We start from the raw sequence: 25,302 nt of genomic DNA on the forward strand, positions 1-25,302 counted from the left end.
TCTCTACACTACCGTATCTTCCCAGTTCACCAAGTGATTTTAACACCTTTTTTGTTGGCAGATCTAAACATTTTGTCGTGTCTAGGCAGATCCTCAGCTTTGGCTACATCAGAGTCTTTAAAAATACATCTCTTCTTGGTCTACATAGATCTACTGCCAGTTCCTGCCTATGTCCTAAATGCCACATCAGTTTATCAGTGATCTGATCAAACATGTCATTCATCCATTGCTTGAAGGTTGATTTCAGCCGATCATCTTAAGGTCCGACAGTTCATGGTGCATCGGCACATGAGCAGGTGAAGAAGAACCGCAACTCCCATCTCTGTCCTATTCTCATGTCATGGTTTCCTATTCCCAGCCTCAGACTTCTCTTCCCATAGAAAGTAAAGGCAGACAAAGCTGGTGGGAATAAGGAGCGTATTTGGAACCCCAACTCCTATATACAGTACATATGTATTTAATAGGGATGCATCGACGCCAGGATTTGGTTTGGGATTCAGCCAAGATTCGGCCGAATCAAAAAACCATGTGACTTTTCGTCCCACAAACAAGGCTAGGCGCGGAGCGAGCTATTCTTGCCCACCTCCCCTTTTCCCTAATTTAACTATGCAAATTAGGGTTCAGATAAATAGTGGATTTGGTGCATCCCTAGTATTTAAACCATAGTGTCTATACCATGCCCTATTGACTATGTACAATATATAGACCATCCAGTACCTATCGGCTTCTACATGAGCCATCCCACAGGCTAGCGGGGAAGGACTCTGTTCACAGTGGGTGCTGCCATGTTTCCTGATGTGTATGTAAATGGGATAATTCTAATGTGGAGGCATTGCCAGGTTCAGTTGCTGGTATGTCCCCGGTGTCATTGTGCAGCACAAAAAATTGGCACAAACATTTATACACAACTTTATATTATTTGTACAGAGAGGAATATACAGAAAATGTAAAAATCCCAAATAAAACACACATATTAACAAACCAGTATGTAAATATACAGATGTGTCCGCTCTGCCCTCCTACACAAATCCTGGGTACATTGAAGGTGCTCTGTGCCCCCACAGACACAACAACTCCAAGTAACAGGAATAGGGCACAGTTACCCAACTCCTGCTCATTGCTCTTTCCTCCAGTCCCAGGCACACACATTACACAAATAGCAAAGTACCAGCTCTTCTCCCCAGTATCCTGGGTGCCCAAAAGTACTAACTGTTACTCCATCATACTACCTTACAAGAGCCCTAACAACTCAGCAACCAACAAACCAACCAAGTGACCTAGTCACCAGGATCTTCTATTTTCCTCAACCCAACCAACTGGCCCAGTTACTTGGATCTTCTACCTTCCTCAACCCAACCAACCGTGCTAGTTACCAGGATCTTCAATTCTCCTCATCCCCCATCAACTGGCCTAGTCACTAGGATCTTCTATCCTCCTCAACCCAACCAACCGACCTAGTCACTAAGATCTTCAACTCTCCTCATCTCCATCAAATGACCTAGTCAGTAGGATCTTCAATTCTCCACAACCCAACCAAAATCAGCAGGATCTTCAATTCTCCTCAACCCAACCAACTGGCCCAGTTACTTGGATCTTCTACCTTCCTCAAACCAACCAACTGTGCTAGTTACCAGGATCTTCAATTCTCCTCATCCCCCATCAACTGGCCTAGTCACTAGGATCTTCTATCCTCCTCAACCCAACTAACTGACCTAGTCACTAAGATCTTCAATTCTCCTCATCTCCATCAAATGGCCTAGTCAGTAGGATCTTCAATTCTCCACAACCCAACCAAAATCAGCAGGATCTTCAATTCTCCTCAACCCAACCAACTGGCCTAGTCAATAGGATCTTCAATTCTGCTCATCCCCATTAACTGGCCTAGTCAACAGGATCTTCAATTCTCCTTAACCCAACCAACTGGCCTAGTCACCAGGATCTTCAACCCAACCAACTGGCCTAGTCACCATGATCTTCAAGCCTCTTCAACCAAACCAACTGGCCTAGTCACCAAGATCTTCAATTCTCCTCAACCCAACCAACTGGCCTAGTCACCATGATCTTCAATCCTCTTCAACCCAACCAACTGGCCTAGTCACCAGGATATTCAATCCTCTTCAAGCCAAGCAACTGGCCTAGTCATCATGATCTTGAATTCTCCACAACCCAACCAATTGGCCTAGTCACTAGGATATTCAATTCTTCTCACACCAACTAACTATCTTCATAGCCCAACATACTGGTCTGTTCTGTAGGATCTGGACATCTCCACAATCCAAACTTGCTGTTTATTTTTTATCCCTGGATGCTGGTTTGATATTTTTTGGTGGCAGCTGCTGTTCATTCCCCTAGACGTAAGATTCATTATTCAATGAGGAGAGATTAAGTAAAATGTGAGAAATGGACAAAGCCTGGGGGTGAACAGTTAGAGGGCCACAATCAAAAGTGTATATTTATTCTAGAGCACAAGCAGGCCCATAGTTGCAGGAGGTTCTTACACTTTCCTGATATTAACATAGAACGTCGGCGGTCATAGACCTGGTGGCCCAGTGTCATTGGCTGGGGTATAATAAGGAGAGGGGGCTGTTTGATTGGTTCAAGTCTGCAGGAAGCACAGGTTTGGGAGACAGAGGGGCAAATTTAAGAATATTATAGGGGGCAGGATTTAGCATGGGGTGAGCACACACACGAGTGGTGTCTCATTTCAAGCCAAACCTGTACTACAGAGGGGGCAGTGTTAAGCCTGGGGAGTCCCAAAGGCACAAGAATAAAATCTGAATGATAAACCCCCAGTGCAATGAAAAGGGGGTGAGAGACAATCACATAATTTGGAGAGAGTTGATTGGTGTTTGGTGGTGGCCATATTTTGCAGCTGCACCAACTTTGTAGTCTGATGAGCCCCAGCATTGGTGTAGGAGGGTAAATAGGAAAATGCAGAACCCTAAAACCAGAGCTTTGGGGCGAGAACTCCAAACTCAAGAAAAATAATAATAATATGTAACGTGTCACATGACATGAAGCCATCAGAACTGCCCTAAATCTTGGAATAAGTGCTGGAAAATAGCAGAACCCTGGATACTGTGTAAATATGCGAGTACTGGCCCGAAATCTCACAGATCCCTACGCAGTCATGATGGGTGGGAAATCCCAGGGTTGTGGCCTGAACCCAACCAGAAGGGGGACCTGTTCCCAAAGAGCCACACCATTGTCTCCACTATAGAAAAACACACAGAACAAGCTGAAAGCAGCCATCCGATTGGTCCATCTTGCAGCAAGATGAGAACACGCAGGAGGCCAGTCCCCGTTGGCACAGTTGGCATGCAGACACTCGGGCAGAATTGGGCAGCAGCAGAACCACACGCACTTCAGTAAAGTCCCCTCCATTCCTAGGAGATGTTGGAGCCTGCTGACTTGCTCTGGGGGTCCCATGAAATCAGAGAGAGGGTGGGGTCCTCTGAATAATCATCCCCTTCTTCTGCAATGTAAGGCTCATCCCCCTCCAGCTCCAGGAAAATGGGAAGGTCACAGCTACTGGAATCCATAAGGATAAGGGGCTGAGCCGTATAATGGACAATCTGCTTCCCTGCAGGAATAAAGAATAGGAAAAGATGAAGGGTGAGACAACACAATTACCCACAATCCTCTCTGCTGCAGGTCACACACATCTTAATTGGGCTGAGCATAAACTGCAGGAGACTGTACCTGTGTCAGGTGTTCTGGACTCTGTCTCTGACTCCTTCTGATCCTGTGACGACAGCAGCTCCTGGATCTGAGACACATGGGGCATTAGGTAAGTGAGCCGGGGGCATTAGGTAAGTGAGCCGGGGGCATCATTAGCAGAGCTCTAGCAGACTGCCACAATGGTACAGGGGGGGTAATATGGATTCCATATTTACATATTAGAGGCATAAGAAACGAGCTGGGAGAAGTGAGTAAAAGTCTGGGGGAGGGGGGGCCTAAGGGAGTAGATGCATGTGACCGGAGCTCCGCTAAAAATGTATCCTGATAAGCCCTTACTATCCTCAATTTGAGCTGAAAGACCATCATTCAGCTACCACACTGACAGCCAACCTACCTGCATCGATGGGAGGCAGAAGTGGACCGAGGAATAAGCCAGACGTCGCCCAAAAACTCAGCGTGTACGCAAGAGATACAGGCCAAGATGGCGGCTCCGACACGAGACGGCCTTTCACCCCCACCGCCCAGCAACCAGCACCTCTGACCGAACCTCAAGACCTACCGATTAACCAGGTTCTAACTGCAATTGCGGAGTGCCAGGCAACACGGATGTCTGCTTTTACAAATAAGATAGAAGAGCTCCGTGTGGAACTTTCCATCCTGCGCCAAGACACTCAGAACATAAGGGAGTGTACTGCCGCAACTGAAACCCGCATAAGTAACATGGAGGACACCTGCGCTCCGCTCCGGGGTGAGGTACAGCAGCTTCGCACTCGGATCAAACAAGCGGTGGCCCACATAGAAGACCTTGAAAATTGGTCAAGGCGGAATATGAGGGTGGTTGGCCTAACGGAAGGTGTGGAGGGGAGAGACCCAGAGGCCTTCTAAACGGACTGGCTGAAACAGCACCTGGGTGAGTCCAAGAGCCCACAGGGTCCCAACCAGGCCAGCTCCCCCAGGAGCCCCCCCCGCACCCCTTCCTTGCTAAACTCCTAAATGATAAGGACAGGGATGCAGTGCCGCAAGAAATATAGGTGATGTGCAATCCCAAGGGTATAAAATCTCACTTTACCCAGACTTTTCATGTCGCATACAGAAAAAAGAGCCTCCTTTGTTGGTGCCAAAAAGCACCTGAGAGACAACAACATATAACTATGGGGGGGTTGTGGATGCACACCTGAGGCCAATTTCAAAAAGTTTAAAGCCCTGTCTAAATGATTCAAGTAAATATACAAGTGCATGTAATTTTGAAACAGGGGTTTTTTGTTACAAAGTTATGATCATAATATTGATAAGCCACCATACCACGTCAAGGTAAAACCCCACATGGTGGTCCCTAACTTATTTATCTTTAGTCATAGTAAAAAAGGAACATTACCTCTCTGTAGTAACAATTCTTAATATAAACATCTCCAGTGCTTTGGTTTCAAACTCTGTGCTAAATCCTCCCCCGCCAACTGCTGAGCGGCTTTTAAGAGGGAGAGACGGCCTTAACCAACGGCCATTTTAGAAAAGTAGAAGTCAGGTGTTGTAATTAAAAACAAAGTAGAGTGATATGTGCAGTTGCACAATAGTGTATATACATGTGTAAGTGAAATGTGAAGGTGTGTGTGGTAGTGATAAGGGAAAAGTGTATGTGTATTTAGGGATGTGTATGAATGTAAAACTAGAATAGAAGAGTGTAAAGGAGAACTAAATGAGAGACATAATAAGTGTATGTGTACATAGAGAAGTGTCTAATGGGACGTTGGTTTTTTCACGGCTAGATCCTCCCATGCCGCCAGCATTTATGGCTTTTAAGAGAGAGAGATTGCACAAACCAAGGCACAACAAGTGAGGGGGACCACCAAAAATATAAAGGGGGGGTATGAGGGTGCAATAACCACATGAGCTTGGCCAAAGCTTCCGGCAAATACATAACCATGTGGGGTTTTACCTTGACGTGGTATGGTGGCTTATCAATATTATGATCATAACTTTGTAACAAAAAAAACCCGGTTTCAAAATTACATGCACTTGTATATTTACTTGAATCGTTTAGACAGGGCTTTAAACTTTTTGAAATTGGCCTCAGGTGTGTACCCACAACCCCCCCATAGTTAGACAACAACATATGTTATGTAATGCTGTATCCAGCCAAGATACAATCGGATTGCAAACAACTTCTTCACTGACCCACAAGAAGTGAATGATTGGCTAGACAGCAAAGGCTTAAATAAAGGTGCCACCATCACCTGCAACTGACTCTATGAATATTCGGGCAGATGCACTAGAAACAAACACAGGTTCCTATGGCTCAAGAACCCCCTGCACAAGGCACCTGTGAGGATGGATCAGAGATACTCTTGGCCAGTAAGGTTTGTTACTTCCACAGATAGTTATAGTTCAGGGCAGTATCTCTGTTTAGGATGATACTGGGTGGGACAAGGTGTATCTTGAGTGAATTTTTTCTTTTTATTTTGTTTCACCATTATATATAATTGATGACCATATTATTGCTTGCACGGTTTTGTATGTGAATATGATGTATGTGACAATGACAGTACAGCGGCACCTATTCCCCCTCACTATTCCCTGCCCTCGTGAGTAAAAGCAAAATCAGACGGACATCCTGGAATGTCAGAGGTTGAAGTGATAGGATTAAGTGCACGATGTGCTAAAGTTTCTTATAGGTCACAAATCAGATACAATTCTTTTACAAGAGACACACCTGAGAGGAAACAAGATGATGTCTCTTGGGCAGCACATCACTATCATGCACATCACTATCATGCACATCACTATCATGCACATCACTATCATGCACATCACTATCATGCACATCACTATCATGCACATCACTATCATGCACATCACTATCATGCACATCACTATCATGCACATCACTATCATGCACACTACTCCTCAGGCTCCTCAGGCTCAGCCATTTCAGAACGGAAAGGAATTCCATTTACATTGAAGCTACAGTCAGACTCAAACGGTCGCTTCCTGATACTGCATTGTATTTTAGCACACACTCCTAGATCTATAGTTTGTATATATATAATCTGCTGCATCAAATATCTGCCAAGCTTGCAAGTCCTGACACATTACAACTAGGGAGGTCCAATTTACAGAGGCAACACACGGGAGGGGGGGGGGAGGGTTTTTGCGCCAACTAGGTTTCCTTCCCCTTTAAGAGGTATCTACAGTCAATTGCTCTCCCCGCATTAGACACTGAACAGCGACTAGAATTAGATGCAGATTTTACTTTGGAGGAAATTGAAGCCGCTTTCGCCTCCTTCCCGTCCTCTAAAGCCCCAGGCCCTGCCGGCCTACCCTCAGAATGGTACAAGACCCATGTGAAGCTCCTGGCCCCCAAATTACTCAACTTATTTCATTTGGCCTCCAAAACCAACTCTCTACCACAATCCTTTTATCAGGCAACTATAACACTAATTCTTAAACAAGACAAAGACCTTGCGCAATGCAGTTCCTATAGACCCATCTCGTTGCTAAATATGGATGCCAAAATCCTAACTAAAGTGCTGGGCACACGCCTGAACCTAGTAATCAAAACCCCGATACACCCTGACCAGACAGGCTTTATACACAACCACTCTACATATACGAATATAAGACGCCTGTTCCATAATTTGGATATAAAACATGACAACACCTTGCACAGGGCAGTAGTATCTTTGCGTGGGTGAAATTGGTATATCACTCACCGCAGGCCTCTTTCCTAGTAAATGGGCTTCTCTCAACACCCTTTCAACTCACTAGAGGTACCAGGCAGGGGTGCCCTCTCTCTCCCCTACTTTTTGCCATAGCAGCGGAACCCCTAGCAGGCTCAATTAGGAATAACAGACATTAAAGGACTGCAGATCTCACTTTATGCCGACGACACTCTAGTCTAGTTTATTTGGCAGACACTAATAACTCTCTAGATTAGTGATCCCCAACCAGTAGCTCGTGAGTAACATGTTGCTCTCCAACCCTTTGGATGTTGCTCCCAGTGGCCTCAAAGCAGATGCTTATTTTTAAATTCCAGACTTGGAGGCAAGTTTTGGTTATATAAAAACCAGGTGCACTGCCAAACAGAGCCTCAATGTAGGTTGACAATCCACATAGGGGCTACTAAATGGCCAATCACAGCACTTATTTAGCACCCCAAGAACATTTTTCATGCTAGTGTTGCTCCCCAACCCATTTTACTTTTGAATGTTGCTCACAGGTTCAAAAGGTTGGGGATCCCTGCTCTAGATCAACCACTGCAGCTGGTAAAGCAGTTTGGGGAATACTCAGGTCTATGGGTTAACTGGAATAAATCCAGCATCCTCCCCCTTGACCATAATCCACATCCCAGAGCGGACCTCCCTTTAAAGTGGGCGACCAAATTGAAATACCTCCAATCTTTATTGTGGGCTAATGGACTCTTTTCACATGTTTTGGCTGTGTGTCCAAATTGAAAAACTATGGAAGGATGTCTGGAATTCCATGCATACACGTTTATATCTACCAAATATAGTCACACCCTAAATCAGTTTGCTGGGTACAACAGAGGAACTACCTCTTAAAAGACCTGAAAGATTACGGCTTCTCCAGTTATTATTTTTTGTTAAAAAAAACCTTACTCCATTGGAAAGACTTCCAAGCTACAACAATCGGTGAATGGAAGCAACTTGTGAACACTAACTTAACTCATATAAAAGCAATTTATATTTCCAGAAATTGTCCCAGCAAATTTGAAAAAAATTGGGCAAAATGGACGGCTCTGGATACTCCGGGAGTGTAATTCATAAGGGTCTCAGCCTACATGTTGGTATAATGTGATAGTGAGGTGTATGAGGTTTCTTATTTGTGATTGAGGTGACTCACCTAATGACCTGACAGCTCATCCACCCCCATGAGGACTGACTCAATGGTTAAACGTACCCTGTTTAATTGTTGGAAGCGGTTAAAAATGATACATTTCAAACATAATTTACTTGGAAATCTTTTTTTTTTTTTTTTTCCTTTTCTTTTGTGGGTATGATTGCTGTAAAATGTAAATCACAAATAAAAAAAAAAGACTGGGGGATTCACACAGATATAAATATATCAGACTACACACACGTATATATGGGGGTGCTACTCACACTGGCGAGGCTGGAGTCGGGGTCTGGGAGGGACAGATCTGGGATTCCCAAGGACGGACTGAAGAGCTGGAATGAAACACAGTAATGAGTGAGGAGACCAGGATTGTGGAATTGGGGGAAGAGCAGAATGAAGAGAACACTGGATGAAGGGGCCAAATAAAAGAGCAAAATGAGGAGACAGAAACTGGGGACCGGACAGGAAAAGGGGGTACAGAATGGAGGGACTGGGAAGAGATGGTAGGGGGGTTATTTTTAGGGAAGTTTGGGGGGGGGGGGGGGGGTCACTCACATCCATGAGAGCGCTGGTATCTACACTGAAGCTCTGGCCGGTGAGAAGGTTCTGCAGGTTGTCCAGGTTGAAGTCAATGTTGTCCACATGGTCATTTAGCTCCGCCCTGAAGGAAAGGGAGAATGTGAGGAGGCGGAGACTAGAGAAGGACACAAGGGGGGCCATGATGGAAATGGGGCAATTGTGGGAGGGAGGATGACAGGGAAATAAGGGGGGGGTTGCCTAATTGCAGGTAAAGCTTTAAGCGACATGAGAAAGTGAAGTTGGGGGAGAGAAGGAGAGAATGTGTGTGGGGGGGTGAGATCAAATACAAATAAATACAAGACAGCGTGGGGGGGTGTTTAACAGATGAACGGGGCAGAATGTAAGGAACATACACAGCCATATCTAACCCGGGGGGCTCCGCTCTGCCCGGCACTGAGGAACAGGACGTGGGGAACAGACGAGCGACCTCAGACATCTGACGGCTCAAAGAGATGCTGAAAGAGATAAAGACAAGAGTATGGGAACCACACAGAGGGCATGCTGGGAAATGTAAGTGCAGCATACAGTAAAGCACTGACACCAGGGCATGCTGGGAAATGTAAGTGCAGCATACAGTAAAGCAGTGACACCAGGGCATGCTGGGAAATGTAAGTGCAGCATACAGTAAAGCAGTGACACCAGGGCATGCTGGGAAATGTAAGTGCAGCATACAGTAAAGCAGGGAGAGGGCATGCTGGGAAATGAAAGTGCAGCATACAGTAAAGCAGGGAGAGGGCATGCTGGGAGAAGGGAGTTGCAGGTGCAGATAAAAAATAACATGGGTCGGGGGCACAAGGGCTCAGCTGGGGGAGGCCATTGGCTCAGGGACTATAATATTTTCGGGCAGAAAACTAATTACTGTAACTTGGGAGAAGGTACATACAGGTGGGTCAATATATATTTATATTGTCATGTAGAATTAATAGCCCAGATGGGAAATATTTATAAAGAATAAGGTGAAATAATCTGATCACTTGTCAGGAGAGTGAGGGGTCAGGGCCCAAGATCACGTTTATAATGGGGCAAGTGAAGAACCCCAACCCCACCACTTTAGAAGCCCCCCGTAGCCACTTACTGTCACCCCCAGAATCCAACCCCAAGCTGAACCCCACAACGTAACTCACACATAATATATTACTGGATAAGCACATGCTCTGCAGTCTGATAGGGGTTCATTATAGGGGTTCATTATAGGGGGGCAGTCTGGTGGAATAATTCCCCATCCCCAAATAATACAGATGTGAATTTAAAGGGAGAACACGGGAAAGGACAAAATCACAGAGTGATAAACCGTCACTCGATGCCCCGCCCCCAGCGCTTCTATAAACAGGAGATGGACTTTATGTAGGGGAGCAGCGACCCCCATGTAATAGGCAGGAGTGGATGTTGGGGGGGTCATTAGGGACCCCAGGGCAGGACATACTTGTCTAGACAGGCGACACTCAGGCAGGGCTCAGGGGGGTGCGACTCTGACATTTCATCATTTTTATTGCCCCCGGGACACACACTGGTCTCAGTCTCCAGCAGAATTGAGTCTATGAAAGTGGAGGGCGATATTGGGGTGTCGTCCAGTTTAGGGGGCGCAGGACTCTGCTCAGGGCTCTGGGATGGAGTGAGGGGCTCCGTCTTGATCAGAATCACTGGACTGGGGCTAAACGGTAATGAGAGAAAGGGGAGATTAGCACATGGGGTTAAGGTGCCCACCCCCCACCCCATTCACCCACCACCCTATTCACCTGGCCTCTAAACTGGGACACGGAGAGGGGGAGGGGCTGGACTCTGGGAGTTCCGTCACATCAGATATAATGGGTCCTGCTGAGGAGTCTGTGAATCCCGAGACCTGGAAACAGAAAGAACAGTCAGCAGAGGTGGAAACAGACACAAAATTGGGGTGTAACAGGGGGTGCAGGAAACCTGGGGTCTCCCGAGTGAGACATAGAATAAAAGAAGAAATACCTTAAAGGGGAACTTCTCATTTATATTGACTTTATTATTTTACAGACGGACCTAAAGGAGCAACATTTAAATTTTTCAGAGCTGTGGAGTCGGAAGCAATTTGGGGGTATCTGGAGTCGGAAGCAATTTGGGGTATCTGGAGTCGGAAGCAATTTGGGGGTTTCTGGAGTTGGAAGCAATTTGGGGGTTTCTGGAGTCAGCAGCAATTTGGGGGTTTCTGGCGTCGGAAGCAATTTGGGGGTTTCTGGCGTCGGAAGCAATTTGGGGGTTTCTGGTGTCGGAAGCAATTTGGGGGTATCTGGCGTCGGAAGCAATTTGGGGGTATCTGGATTCAGTGAAAATAACGACGTAAGGGATTAATGAAGGAGCATCAGGCAGAAGTAATTGTGTTTAATACTTGAGTCCATGTTATACAGATATACGTCGCCTTCCTTTCATATAGAAGTGATTTTAGGTTTTTGATTTATGGAATTTCACTTTGACTTCGCTTTACATTTACCAAACGATGTTATTTATATATTTGAGCTTTGCCAGTGATTTAATGCCGTGTATGTTGTGAACTTTACTGCGTTTAATCAACATGGAAAACTCCACAGCCCTGTGATATTAGAATGTTATAGGATTGTTGGAGGGGTCACTGACCCCAAGTGCAATAAACGGCTTCACTTTACGGTTATTGGGTGTGTGCAATATTGGCCCCTCCTACTCATCTTCTAATTATTATAATAAAAGATTTGAAAAACTTGCCTGTGGTTGCTAGGTAACTGCACAACCAACTGTAACTGAAAAAAGTGGAAAATAGGAAAAGCACCAAGCGAAGAGGATCATCAATGAACCAATCATCATCCGACCTTCCTCCCACTTACAGACAATGATTCACTTACTGGGTAGGAGGTGCTGCTGGGCACGTGCTCCAATGAGTACTGACGACTGTACTTGGGAGGGGAGTGGCCTGTGCTACTGTCATTCAGCATGAGGGGGCTGCAGGAGGAAACGCACCAATCAGAGAGAAGATAAAATGTTATTCCCTTGGGAGTTAATGGTTTCATGCACCTTCCACAAACACAATTCAGCATGGCAGCTCCCACATTCCTGCTTCCTTTAATATAAAACCTGCTGCTGTATTTTAATATAAAAATGGGAAACCATAGTAATAAGTACAGTGAACTCATTAGATATGGGAGGAGCCACACAGAAGAGATAATGATTAGAATAAACTGGACTTGCCAATAACTAGAGCAGAACAATCACTTGCAATACACAGGCATTTCCTGCAGGTGGCGCTGTAGAACCAAAGAAACTTCTTAAATGTATTATAATAGGCTCATATTACACCATTGTACTTCATAGAGTAACACTCTCCTGCTTGTAATGCCCTCACCATACACTCAGTACATGGAGTAGCAATGGAGCAGAACTAAGGGGACAAGTGACCCAGGTACTAATGTAACAGAGGAGCCACTTTGCTCTATTTACCCCCCTCTCCCCACACATCGGGTCCCTTGTGGCTCTTACATTTTCCTCTTTACCCCCAGGATCCGGTTGGACTGGACCAATGAGACCAGGAACTGGATGAGCTGCAGAAAGAAGAGGAATTATTATTATCGCCCAATATAGTCTCCTCCCACCTTGATGCAGCACCATCTGTATATATTATATATATGTGTCTATATTGTGTATATGTGTGTGTCTATATTGTGTATATGTGTGTGTCTATATTGTGTATATGTGTGTGTCTATAGTGTGTGTGTCTATAGTGTGTGTGTCTATAGTGTGTGTGTGTGTGTGTGTGTGTGTCTATATTATATATATATATATATATATATATATATATATATATATATATATATATATATGTGTCTATATTATATATATATATATATGTGTGTGTCTATATTATATATATATATGTGTGTCTATATTATATATATATGTGTGTCTATATTATATATATGTGTGTCTATATTATATATGTGTGCCTATATTATATATGTGTGTCTATATTATATATGTGTGTCTATTCTATACGATTATTATTACATATATGATATATATTACAATAATCCCATGAGCTCAGGCTCACCTTATTGACAACTTTCTGCTGCTGAGTGTGCTTCTGCCTCAGACTCACTACCTCCCTCCACAGGGCCTCGTTCTCACTGCAGAGCATTTAATACAAGTTAGTCTGTGATTATTAGCACTCACTCACAGCCCAACACTCACTCACAGCCAGCCCTCACTCACAGCCAGCCCTCACTCACAGCCAGCCCTCACTCACAGCCAGCCCTCACTCACAGCCAGCCCTCACTCACAGCCAGCCCTCACTCACAGCCAGCCCTCACTCACAGCCAGCCCTCACTCACAGCCAGCCCTCACTCACAGCCAGCCCTCACTCACAGCCAGCCCTCACTCACAGCCAGCCCCCTCACAGCCAGCCTACTCACAGCCAGCCCTCACTCACAGCCAGCCCTCACTCACAGCCAGCCCTCACTCACAGCCAGCCCTCACTCACAGCCAGCCCTCACATGTCCACTCACAGGTGTCCCTCAGAGACAGCAGCAGTGACTTACAGTTGAGTCTAAGGGTAGAATCTGGGTGATTTGCCCACTCACTGTTTCATGGAGAGTAGCCGGCCGTCGATGCTCTCCTGCTTGCCCTTCATGCTCTGTACATCTGAAATTAATTTACTGACATTGTCCTGTCGCACCTTCCCCTCGTCGCTCTTACTCGCAGACATCTGATAATAAAGAGACGGGTCACTGGGCACCCCAATATGTTCCCTGTCTCTCGCCCCATCTCATTCCCACTAGTTCTCTATTAGCAGAAGTGGAAATATCAGTCTTATTTCTGATTAACTCAATTCTCCCGAGTATCAATACTCTCAGCAGTACCAATACCATTATACACAGAATTACAATTGTAGGAGTATCATTACTGTATCATTACTGTACCACCAACACAGCCCCCCATTCCCAGGAGTAACAATTGGGATTCTTTTGACTCCCAGATAAGCAGAGTATTATTCCTTCATTCCCAGAGTAGTAACACTAAGCCTCTCATGAGTTCACTATCACTTCTCTATACTCAATGTTACACAATCTTATTCTGCTATTGGCAAGAGAACCAATCATATAGAACTCCATCATGAGAGCGCTAGTGCCAGAAGGAGCAGAGTGGGCCCTGCAGTCACCCCTCGCTACCCACTGTCCTCGCTACCCACTGTCCTCGCTACCCACTGTCCTCGCTACCCACTGTCCTCGCTACCCACTGTCCTCGCTACCCACTGTCCTCGCTACCCACTGTCCTCGCTACCCACTGTCCTCGCTACCCACTGTCCTCGCTACCCACTGTCCTCGCTACCCACTGTCCTCGCTACTCACTGTCCTCGCTACTCACTGTCCTCGCTACTCACTGTCCTCGCTACTCACTGTCCTCGCTACTCACGTTGTTGACTTTGCGCTTGATGTTCTCCAGAAGTTGCTCCTGACCACGGATGAAGTAGGGATGCTGGAACTCTGTATCATCTCTTTCAGGTTTCACCAAACCCCCTTGTTCAATATGGACAACCTTCCGAAACCCATCTGAGAGAGAGAGAGAGAGAGCAGAACAGTGAGTGAGTGAAGGAGACAGTGAATGTGACTGGCACTGATTAGGGAAGTGATTGAGGAGAGGCTACACTCTGGTCAATATTACACATCCTTATTCAGAATTTGTCCCAGAAACACAAAGAATACGTGGTCGGGAAAACAAGAAAATGGGAACATCAGTGCAGAGACCAGAGTGGGAGAGAGCGCGGCGAGAGTGGGAGAGAGCGCGGCGAGAGTGGGAGAGAGCGCGGCGAGAGTGGGAGAGAGCGCGGCGAGAGTGGGAGAGAGCGCGGCGAGAGTGGGAGAGAGCGCGGCGAGAGTGGGAGAGAGCGCGGCGAGAGTGGGAGAGAGCGCGGCGAGGAGTGGGAGAGAGCGCGGCAGGAGTGGGAGAGAGCGCGGCGAGAGGGGAGAGGAGCGCGGCGAGAGTGGGAGAGAGCGGCGGCGAGGAGTGGGGAGAGAGCGCGGCGAGAGTGGGAGAGAGCGCGGGCGAGAGAGCGGCGAGAGTGGGAGAGAGCGGCGGCGAGAGTGGGAGAGGGAGCGGCGAGAGTGGGAGAGAGCGCGGCGAGAGTGGGAGAGGGAGCGGCGAGAGTGGGAGAGAGCGCGGCGAGAGTGGGAGAGAGCGCGGCGAGAGTGGGAGAGAGCGCGGCGAGAGTGGGAGAGAGCGCGGCGAGAGAGGGAGAGAGCGCGGCGAGAGCGCGACAGAGACACTTACACATGTTGAGTTGCCGTACAAAGCTGGCCATGTTGTTGTGCTTGAAATACTTTGGAAGAACCTCTTTGGCAAACTGTCCCTGGTCAAACACATGGAAACTGTTCCCTTCCTGGGGAAAGAGGAGAAGTATGGTCAGCAACAGGACGGGTCAGCAACAGGACGGGTCAGCAACAGGAATGGTCAGAGACATGGCAATAGCAGGACATGGTGTCATTATGGGAGAGCACAGCTGAAAGTGCTGTGTGTTCTGTATCACTCATAGCCACACCTCTATAGAGTGGATGACACGGACTATTGAAACCTGTGTTGGCCCCGCCCCTGCGGAACTGCAATGTGCCACTCACAATTCTTATGAGAATGAGGAAACAGACAATTCACTCCTCTGATAATAAAGCCTATGGGATTGTCTGGGAATTTCACTGAACTGCCTGGGAAAATTGTTTAGGGGACAAAAGGAAAAACTGCTGCCCTCAGTTACAGATTCTTGGGGCCCCCGGAGCCCCTACTGCACAAATCTATGGTTAATACACCGACTAGTGATACCCCGAATAGTCACAATTATCATTCCTTGTTAATTATCGGTCCTTTATATTTTAATTTGCTTAACTCCTGCTTGTTACGGAGTTCCCCAGCAGCAAAGACACGTCTGTTAATCAGCTGCCTTGTCTTACATTGTATCAACAGGCTGAACCAGCAGTGCAGAGACTATAAAGGGACAGACACTGCTTGCAATATCAATACATATACACATAACTTATAAACCATAGAAAATGTGTAATAAATGCTTGCTTAGAATTAGGTTTTCTTTTATTATGCAAAATATTATGTTTTGGGTTGATATTCCCTATAAAAGGGTTGTTCCCCTTTAAATTAACTGTTAGTATAATGTAGAAAGGGATATTCTGAGACAATTTGCAACTGATTTTCATTTTTTATCATTTGTAGTTTTTGACTTATTTAGCTTTTTATTCAGCAGCTCTCCAGTTTGTAATGTCAGCCATCTGGTTGCTAGGGTCCAAATCCGCCTAGCAACCATGCATTGATTTGAATAAGAGACTGGAATATGAATAGGAGAGGCCTGAATAGAAAGATGAGGAATAAAAAGTAACAATAACAATATATTTGTAGCCTTACAGAGCATTTGTTTTTTAGATGGGGTCAGTGACCCCCATTTTAAAGCTGGAAATATGCAAATAATTTAAAAACTATAAAAAATAAACAATGAAGACCAATTGCAAAGTTTCTCAGAATTTGCAATTCTACAACACACTAACAGTTAACAGTAATGAGAAGGGTACTGTCCTGTATCCGCCAGTATTTGCACCTTGTGTTGTACGGCGCTGCAGGGCATGTGGGCGCTATACTAATAATAAATCCAGCCCTGGGGCAATACACGGGGCAGCAGAGCTCTAACACGAGGATTCATGAGAGGTGGAACTGCAGACAGGGGTCCTGGGGGGTCACTGCTTGGCATATGGTTTATTCATGAATATAACGTACATAGGGGGAACCCCCAGTGCACCACTACACCGCTGTTTTCCCCAGCCAATGAAAGTGCCCGCCAGAAACATCACCAACACTGTTTGCCCCAATATAGAGATGACAAGCTGGGAAGTGACAGGGAAGCAGAACTGCGCTGATCCAATACCTGTCTGATCCAATGGAATGGGACCATAACCTCCTACTGTGCAACCAAAGGGACAAATTGCAGGGACGTCCTCTGTGTGTGTGTGTGTGGAATTATGGATACAGATGGTGCTGGGGTACAGGGAGGGCTGGGGTACAGGCAGGGCTGGGGTACAGGCAGGGCTGGGGTACAGGCAGGGCTGGGGTACAGGCAGGGCTGGGGGTACAGGCAGGGCTGGGGTACAGGCAGGGCTGGGGTACAGGCAGGGCTGGGGTACAAGCAGGGGTACAGGCAGTGCTGGGGGTGGTTACCTTGTGTAATGCTGGTTCTGTATCACATGGGTCGGGGGGGAGGGTGTCTGACATAGTGGAGCCAATACCTTTCGTTCTGGTTCTTTTGGGTTATCTTTGTGCCTAAAGCCCCAATGTAACAGAAATAAAAGTGCCGCAGAATTGGCAGCTGTGAAAGTGTCACCTCCTGACTGCCAATCAGGGAGCCGGTGTTAATGTGCCTCCCTTGTGTGTGTGTAATAATTAATGATAATGTGCGGAGAGGGAAATACAAATGTCAGCTCTGTGGGCCAGATTCCAGTGGCAAGTAGCAGTCTCTTTCCTAATACAATTACTGGCCCCGGGCTCCCCCTCTCTCTCATGGAGCGGCTAGCAGTGGCCGGGACCCTGTTGCTCCAGCTGATCCCTCTATAAATGATCCTTCTGTAAATGAGATCCATGTGTGAGCGGCGCAGCTCAGGTTTCTGCACTTGGCGAGCGACACAGGAAATATTGAGTCAGAGATGAGAGAATGGGGAGCAACTGAATCCAGACACAGTTACAGCTACTGCTCCTGATCAAACTGTCAGCCACAACTGCCTCACCCGCTATTAACCCCTTCCCCATATCTCATACACACTGCCCCCAGTCACATTAACCCAATCATTACCACTTTCTTGTGATTAATGAAGCATTTTCTGGGGTTCCCCCCACTGCCACCCCAACACACAGAATAAAATATGAAATAAACCTTTGTGCCCTCAGTAACCTTCACCTTCATACTGTTCTATATGGCACCTCCTCCTCCCATATGTATAAATACAAATATACAGAGAAGGAATGTTCTGGGCACACAATAAGCTATACCCTCATACTGTACTGTCTAAGGGAATCAATATGGCACCTCCTCCTCCCATATGTATAAATACAAATATACAGAGAAGGAATGTTCGGGGCACACAATAACTATACCCTCATACTGTACTGTCTAAGGGAATCAATATGGCACCTCCTCCTCCCATATGTATAAATACAAATATACAGAGAAGGAATGTTCGGGGCACACAATAAGCTATACCCTCATACTGTACTGTCTAAGGGAATCAATATGGCACCTCCTCCTCCCATATGTATAAATACAAATATACAGAGAAGGAATGTTCTGGGCACACAATAAGCTATACCCTCATACTGTACTGTCTAAGGGAATCAATATGGCACCTCCTCCTCCCATATGTATAAATACAAATATACAGAGAAGGAATGTTCGGGGCACACAATAACTATACCCTCATACTGTACTGTCTAAGGGAATCAATATGGCACCTCCTCCTCCCATATGTATAAATACAAATATACAGAGAAGGAATGTTCTGGGCACACAATAAGCTATACCCTCATACTGTACTGTCTAAGGGAATCAATATGGCACCTCCTCCTCCCATATGTATAAATACAAATATACAGAGAAGGAATGTTCTGGGCACACAATAACTATACCCTCATACTGTACTGTCTAAGGGAATCAATATGGCACCTCCCAGGAATGCAGTGGGAGTTATCCCCATATAATAGGGGAGACTGAGTTAAGGGGTAACAGAAGTGTAGGTTGAATCCTTCCTAAAAAGAGAACAGATGTGTCCCTATTTGAGTGGGGCAGAAAAGGAAAAGGGAAGAGGAATTACAGGAATAACAGGAATAACAGGATGCTGGGATTGTAATTTTGTGGTTGGATAAAATAGACGACGGCTTCTCTGGCAGGTTGAAGGGCAATAAAAATGGGAAGAGGCACACAGCCAAGAAACACAAAGAACCCTTCCCCAGGCTCACACTGACAGGAGGAGTAGTAGAGTATGGCTGATGCTCTGGGGGGCAGTGGTAATGAGAATAGTGAGATGCTGCTGGTGAAGCCCCTTACAGAGCACAAGCCCAACACTGAGTGAAGAAACAGAACATTCCACAGCCTCCACCTCACAGCCTCTCATTAAACCTCTAATGAAGCCTCTCACCCAGCCTCTAATCCAGCCTCTCATCCAGCCCAAATACATGTCATTGCCATTTGTAGACATTGTGCCTAAAAGCACAGGCTTGACCTCATACAGGGGCAGTGGAACTGAATCTCTCAGCTGCAGTTGCTGAAGAATAGTCCAGAAAACACATTTTAACATTACCAATTCGGTGTTTCTGGTAAGGAAAGAATATCGTATGAAGTTATACTTCCCCTTTATGTACTGAAGTGTGCGAGTGAGTTGGTGGGCGAGTAGGTGGGTGTGTGAGTAGGTGGGTGAGTGAGTGGGTGGGTGTGTGAGTGAGTGGGTGGGTGTGTGAGTGAGTGGGTGGGTGTGTGAGTGAGTGAGTAGGTGGGTGTGTGAGTGAGTGAGTAGGTGGGTGTGTGAGTGAGTGAGTAGGTGGGTGTGTGAGTGAGTGAGTAGGTGGGTGTGTGAGTGAGTGAGTAGGTGGGTGTGTGAGTGAGTGAGTAGGTGGGTGTGTGAGTGAGTGAGTGAGTAGGTGGGTGTGTGAGTGAGTGAGTGAGTAGGTGGGTGTGTGAGTGAGTGAGTGAGTAGGTGGGTGTGGTGAGTGAGTGAGTAGGTGGGTGTGTGAGTGAGTGAGTAGGTGGTGTGTGAGTGAGTGAGTAGGTGGGTGTGTGAGTGAGTGAGTAGGTGGGTGTGTGAGTGAGTGAGTAGGTGGGTGTGTGAGTGAGTGAGTAGGTGGGTGTGTGAGTGGGTGTGAGTAGGTGGTGTGTGAGTAGGTGGGTGTGTGAGTAGGTGGGTGTGTGAGTAGGTGGGTGTGTGAGTAGGTGGGTGTGTGAGTAGGTGGGTGTGTGAGTAGGTGGGTGGGTGAGTAGGTGGGTGGGTGGGTGAGTAGGTGGGTGGGTGTGTGAGTAGGTGGGTGGGTGTGTGAGTAGGTGTGTGAGTGTGTGAGTAGGTGGGTGGGTGTGTGAGTAGGTGGGTGGGTGAGTGAGTAGGTGGGTGGGTGAGTGAGTAGGTGGGTGGGTGAGTAGGTGGGTGTGTGAGTGAGTAGGTGGGTGTGTGAGTGAGTAGGTGGGTGTGTGAGTGAGTAGGTGGGTGTGTGAGTGAGTAGGTGGGTGTGTGAGTGAGTAGGTGGGTGTGTGAGTGAGTAGGTGGGTGTGTGAGTGAGTAGGTGGGTGTGTGAGTGAGTAGGTGGGTGTGTGAGTAGTTGAGTGTGTGTGGGAGGGTATGTGAGTAGGTGTGTGTGAGTGAGTAAGTTGGTGTGAGTGGGTGTGTGAGGAGCAACAAGGAGAATAACCGGGCAGTTTACATTTAAACGCAGGATATTAATAGTAAGGAGTCTCCTCCCTAAACAACACTGGGCTGAATCTTATGACACAGACACACTGAGCTATTGATACTGATCTGCTCCCCAAATCATGATCTCTCTGCTCATTCACACTCAATGTATCACTAACCATCCTGTTATCTTAATGGTGAAAATCCTGGATCCAAAATTGCAGCAATCCCAATAAATTACACAGCCCATGGGCCCCCTGGGAACTGATCCATAACACGGGATCAGAGAGAGCAGCCCAAGTATCTACTGGTACCAGACCCATAACACGGGATCAGAGAGAGAAGCCCAAGTATCTACTGGTACCAGACCCATAACAAGGGATCAGAGAGAGAACCCCATGTATCTACTGGTACCAGATCCATAACACGGGATCAGAGAGAAAACCCCATGTATCTACTGGTACCAGATCCATAACACGGGATCAGAGAGAGAACCCCATGTATCTACTGGTACCAGATCCATAACACGGGATTAGAGAGAGAAGCCCAAGTATCTACTGGTACCAGATCAATAACACGGGATCAGAGAGAGCAGCCCAAGTATCTACTGGTACCAGATCAATAACACGGGATCAGAGAGAGAAGCCCAAGTATCTACTGGTACCAGATCCATAACACGGGATCAGAGAGAGCAGCCCAAGTATCTACTGGTACCAGATCAATAACACGGGATCAGAGAGAGCAGCCCAAGTATCTACTGGTACCAGATCCATAACACGGGATCAGAGAGAGAAGCCCAAGTATCTACTGGTACCAGATCAATAACACGGGATCAGAGAGAGAAGCCCAAGTATCTACTGGTACCAGATCAATAACACGGGATCAGAGAGAGAAGCCCAAGTATCTACTGGTACCAGATCAATAACACGGGATCAGAGAGAGAAGCCCAAGTATCTACTGGTACCAGATCAATAACACGGGATCAGAGGGAAGACCAAGTAACTACTGGTACCAGATCCATAACACGGGATCAGAGGGAAGACCAAGTAACTACTGGTACCAGATCCATAACACGGGATCAGAGGGAAGACCAAGTAACTACTGGTACCAGATCCATAACACGGGATCAGAGAGAGAAGCCCAAGTAACTACTGGTACCAGATCCATAACACGGGATCAGAGAGAAGCCCAAGCAGACTGGGGGTTATCAAGGGAGACACTCACCCCTTCTCTCAGATTTTGGGATGTTTATTGTGAAAGGGCTCCACACCGTGAGCAATTTGGGGGGCTCTTATTAAACACAAATTGCCGTTACACCTTAGTTTGACTGCAATACACTGAAAGGGTTAATATGAGCGCAGGAGAATGGAGCCCAATTCTGGATCTAATAGTAATGAAGGTCCCTCTCCTGATGTATCCAGTGCTGGTGTCTTACGAGGAGCCAATGAACACAGCCGTTTGCTTCCAGATTAACCCTTCCTTGGCCAGAACCAATTGTAGATGCTCCAATGAGAGGGGTAAGAGAGCGCTCTAACAGACTTCAGATGGAGTCATACGGAGCAGGATTATGGGTAAATGGATTAACTGTACCGCTCCTCTAACCCTGCCACATTACTGGCCACTGAGCGGGCAGCTATTTATAACAATTAACAGTAAACGCGGGGTTACAGGAAGCCGTCCGGAGTAGACACACATATGTATCGTTTATACGGGCGAATGGAGAACCTCTGCCCACCGACACCAGCACCAATGTGTCACGTGCATTTCTATCCCTTACACTCTGTGCACCAACACTATGGACTACAACTCCCAGAATGCATCTCTTCACTAGAAAACAAGGGGAGGGAGGGGTGTGCATGACACTGTGAGCATAAGGGGGTGGGGAAATGGTTTCAGTGTTTTTCCAACAAAACTCAACTGAATGAGCTCAAGTCAAAAAGGGGCACATTTTCCCTTTGAGCAGAGGATTTATCAATAGAATGACCCCATTCTATAATGTAAAGTTCTGACCCACCGGACAGCACCTGTCTTATCTACAGATACATCAAGTCTTGGCAGATCTTTACTTCCCCTTTAGTAGAACCAAAGCAGCACACACAGAGCATCATTTCACCAGGAGATTTATATGAAATCACATATGTGGAAGCTACCATACTGACTCATGTAATAATACACTACATCCATATACCCCAAACAGACAGTCCCTCAGTAATAACCCGGCACTTATCTCTATCACATTATGTCAGCTCTGTGTTACAGTTAAATAACCAGCCAAGCAGAAGTGCAATTTGCCTCATACACTTGACTTGGGCACGTGCTGATGCGGCACAATCTGCGCTACAAAGTTGCAATGAGACGCATATAGAATAAATATGGTGGATAAATTATTCTTACCGGGCTCCAGCAGATTAAAGGGTCTGTCTCCGGGTTTTCCACCAAAGTCCAGAGTTTGGCAAGGAAAGCGGGTACATTGCTGCCCCCGCAGGTCGCGTTGGCATCCATATGGAGGGTGTAGTACGGACTGAGTGCTGGAGCCGAGTGCTGGAGCCGAGTGCTGGAGCCGAGCGCTGGAGCCGAGCGCTGGAGAGAAAACAAAATGTCAGTGGTACGTGGATGACATGGGAAAAGGAAATAAGGGGAGACACAGGGGACAGGCACCTTATTACAGGAATTTCTGGGACACTGTATATGGAGAACATTCCCAGAATAAAAGGGGCTGCACTGGAGGATTCTGGAATTAACCATACAGATCCTGGGCAGGAATATGGAGAAGAGAGTGGGGCATGACCTGGGGCAGGAAAGAATCCTCATGGGGTAATTTGGGAATCAGGCTCCTTTAGAACCATAACTTGGGGTGTAAATAGTATAATAGTAAATAGCCATTTAGACTGTAAGCTCTACGGGGTAGGGTCCTCCAGCCTTTTGTCTCCTTGACACTGAGCACTTAATCTGTAGTGTAATTATATTTTATATTTATGTGAATTGTATTTCTAATAATGCACTTATTGTTACTTATTATTCCAATGGCCCCTTGTTTGTTACTACTAATTTATTGTTTTGCTGTACAGTGTTTTGCCCCAAGGAGCGCTATACAAATAAATAAACATACAGGTATATATATATATATATATATATAACAAGGGAAAGTTGTGCTCACCACTAATTATAAAACCATTAGGCGGGGGTGCAATGAGGCTGTGACCACAAAATACATATAGACAAATACAAGAGTCCTCTGCACTCAACCCATTATCAATATATTTAAGACAGCAACATACTGCTACTAAAAAATGCCTTACCCTTTAAACAACACAGGGATTGTTTGTCCATATATTGCAATATATTTAAGCTGAACAACTACGTCACAGTCATCCCATATCTGGCCAGTCCTACGCTCAATTTTCATCTGATTCATTAAGAATTCTATAGTTTCATTATACATTTTATAAAAGGGACTAAGTTTTACCTGCAACTTACTTGCTGCTTTCAAAGCAAAACTCCCAAACTTGGCTGCCCTTTTATTAGACACCAGTGGGATCACCTGACTATAGCTGGGAAGGGGCACTCTTGTAGTTGTCTATATGTTTTTTGTGGTCACAGCCTCATTGCACCCCCGCCTAATGGTTTTAAAAACTAGTGGGGAGCACAACTTTCCCTTGTTTGTTCTAGTTATACAGGTCAGGTGATCCCACTGGTGGCCAATAAAAGGGCAGCCAAGTTTGGGAGTTTTACTTTGAAAGCAGCAAGTAAGTTGCAGGTAAAACTTAGTCCCTGTGTAAAATGTATAATGAAGCAATAGAATTCTTAATGAATCAGATAAAATTAAGCGTAGGACTGGCCAGATATGGGATGAGTGTGACGTAGTTGTTCATCTTAAATATATTGCAATATATGGACAAACAATCCCTGTTTTGTTTAAAGGGTAAGGCATTTTTCAGTAGCAGTAGCACAAAATGTCTCTGTCTTACATATATTGATAATGGGTTGAGTGCAGAGGAATCTTGTATTTCTCTATATATATATATATATATATATATATATACACACACACATGCATACGTACATATATATATATATATATATATATATATATATATATATATATATATATATATATATATAGTAAGGGGGTGCCAGAGAGCAGGTCTGGGATTCAAAATTGGCCCTGAAATTGCAAGTAAACAAAGGCCCAAAGTGAACAAAGTGAGTCTGACTGAGTCTCTCACAGCAGCCCCCCAGCCATTTGCCACAAGTCACACAACTGCCAGTCTGGGCCTGTATGAGGGGCTACATATTACTAATGAGACAGGGGAGCAGGCACGTGACATACGGAGGGGCAGTAGTATCAGGAGTATTAGAATAAAGGGGCAGTAGTATCAGGAGTATTAGAATAAAGGGGCAGTAGTATCAGGAGTTGGGGGTATTAGAGTAAAGAATAAAGGGATAATTAGGCAAATAACCCACCGCGGGGCCATTACCAAAGTCTAGGGGACAAAGAGGCAACTCACGTAGAGTTTAGGGGTAAAATCACTTCAGGGACAGGTTGGCAATGTTATCCCCACAGCAGGTAACTCCTCCGCGTTTTCCTGACGGGGTCTCCGACTCAGGCCCACTGGCCCATCCGCGCACAGTCACAGGCCGAGGGAGCCATGGTCAGCGCCATCTTGTGACGTATCAACCAAGACCAGCAAATGGCACATAACGCATGCGCAGTCCGCCATCTTACTCCACTCACGCTACACCCATCTGGCACCGCCCGGAAGTGCATTGTCCCCTACCGCCATATATGTAC

At 46.1% G+C, this 25,302-nt stretch overlaps 1 protein-coding gene across 6 annotated transcripts; it reads right to left on the reverse strand.

Annotated features, from left to right (window-relative positions):
- Positions 1 to 897: 897 nt before the first annotated feature.
- Positions 898 to 25,253, reverse strand: LOC108719489 (heat shock factor protein). 6 transcript variants are annotated; one of them, XM_041566701.1, is made up of 15 exons: positions 25,019 to 25,252; positions 22,905 to 23,090; positions 15,367 to 15,475; positions 14,512 to 14,648; positions 13,680 to 13,804; positions 13,151 to 13,226; positions 12,583 to 12,644; positions 11,952 to 12,048; positions 10,848 to 10,951; positions 10,535 to 10,762; positions 9,480 to 9,566; positions 9,088 to 9,193; positions 8,799 to 8,864; positions 3,703 to 3,769; positions 898 to 3,583 (listed from the first exon to the last, which is right to left on the reverse strand). In XM_041566701.1, exons 2-15 carry the CDS (start codon positions 23,010 to 23,012, stop codon positions 3,387 to 3,389), a joined length of 1,569 nt encoding a protein of 522 aa, XP_041422635.1. In that variant the 5' UTR covers positions 23,013 to 23,090; positions 25,019 to 25,252; the 3' UTR covers positions 898 to 3,386. The 6 variants fall into 6 exon arrangements, with proteins under 6 accessions (XP_041422635.1, XP_041422633.1, XP_041422632.1 ...); XM_041566699.1 differs by having other exon boundaries at positions 9,465 to 9,566; positions 22,905 to 23,064; positions 25,019 to 25,249; XM_041566698.1 differs by having other exon boundaries at positions 9,465 to 9,566; positions 22,905 to 23,077; positions 25,019 to 25,249.
- Between the last annotated feature and the right edge of the window lie 49 nt (positions 25,254 to 25,302).

Source organism: Xenopus laevis, chromosome 6L (assembly GCF_017654675.1).
Source record: "Xenopus laevis strain J_2021 chromosome 6L, Xenopus_laevis_v10.1, whole genome shotgun sequence".
NCBI lineage: Eukaryota > Metazoa > Chordata > Amphibia > Anura > Pipidae > Xenopus > Xenopus laevis.

Coding starts and splice junctions, on each gene's coding strand:
- LOC108719489 (XM_041566699.1), bottom strand. CDS start 23,012: ATGGATGCCAACGCGACCTGCGGGGGCAGCAATGTACCCGCTTTCCTT. Junction 9,567..10,534: donor AGTGTCGCCTGTCTAGACAA/GTATGTCCTGCC, acceptor TATCTCTTTCAG/CATCTCTTTGAGCCGTCAGA. Junction 9,194..9,464: donor CCCGGGTTAGATATGGCTGT/GTATGTTCCTTA, acceptor CCTTTCCTTCAG/GGCGGAGCTAAATGACCATG.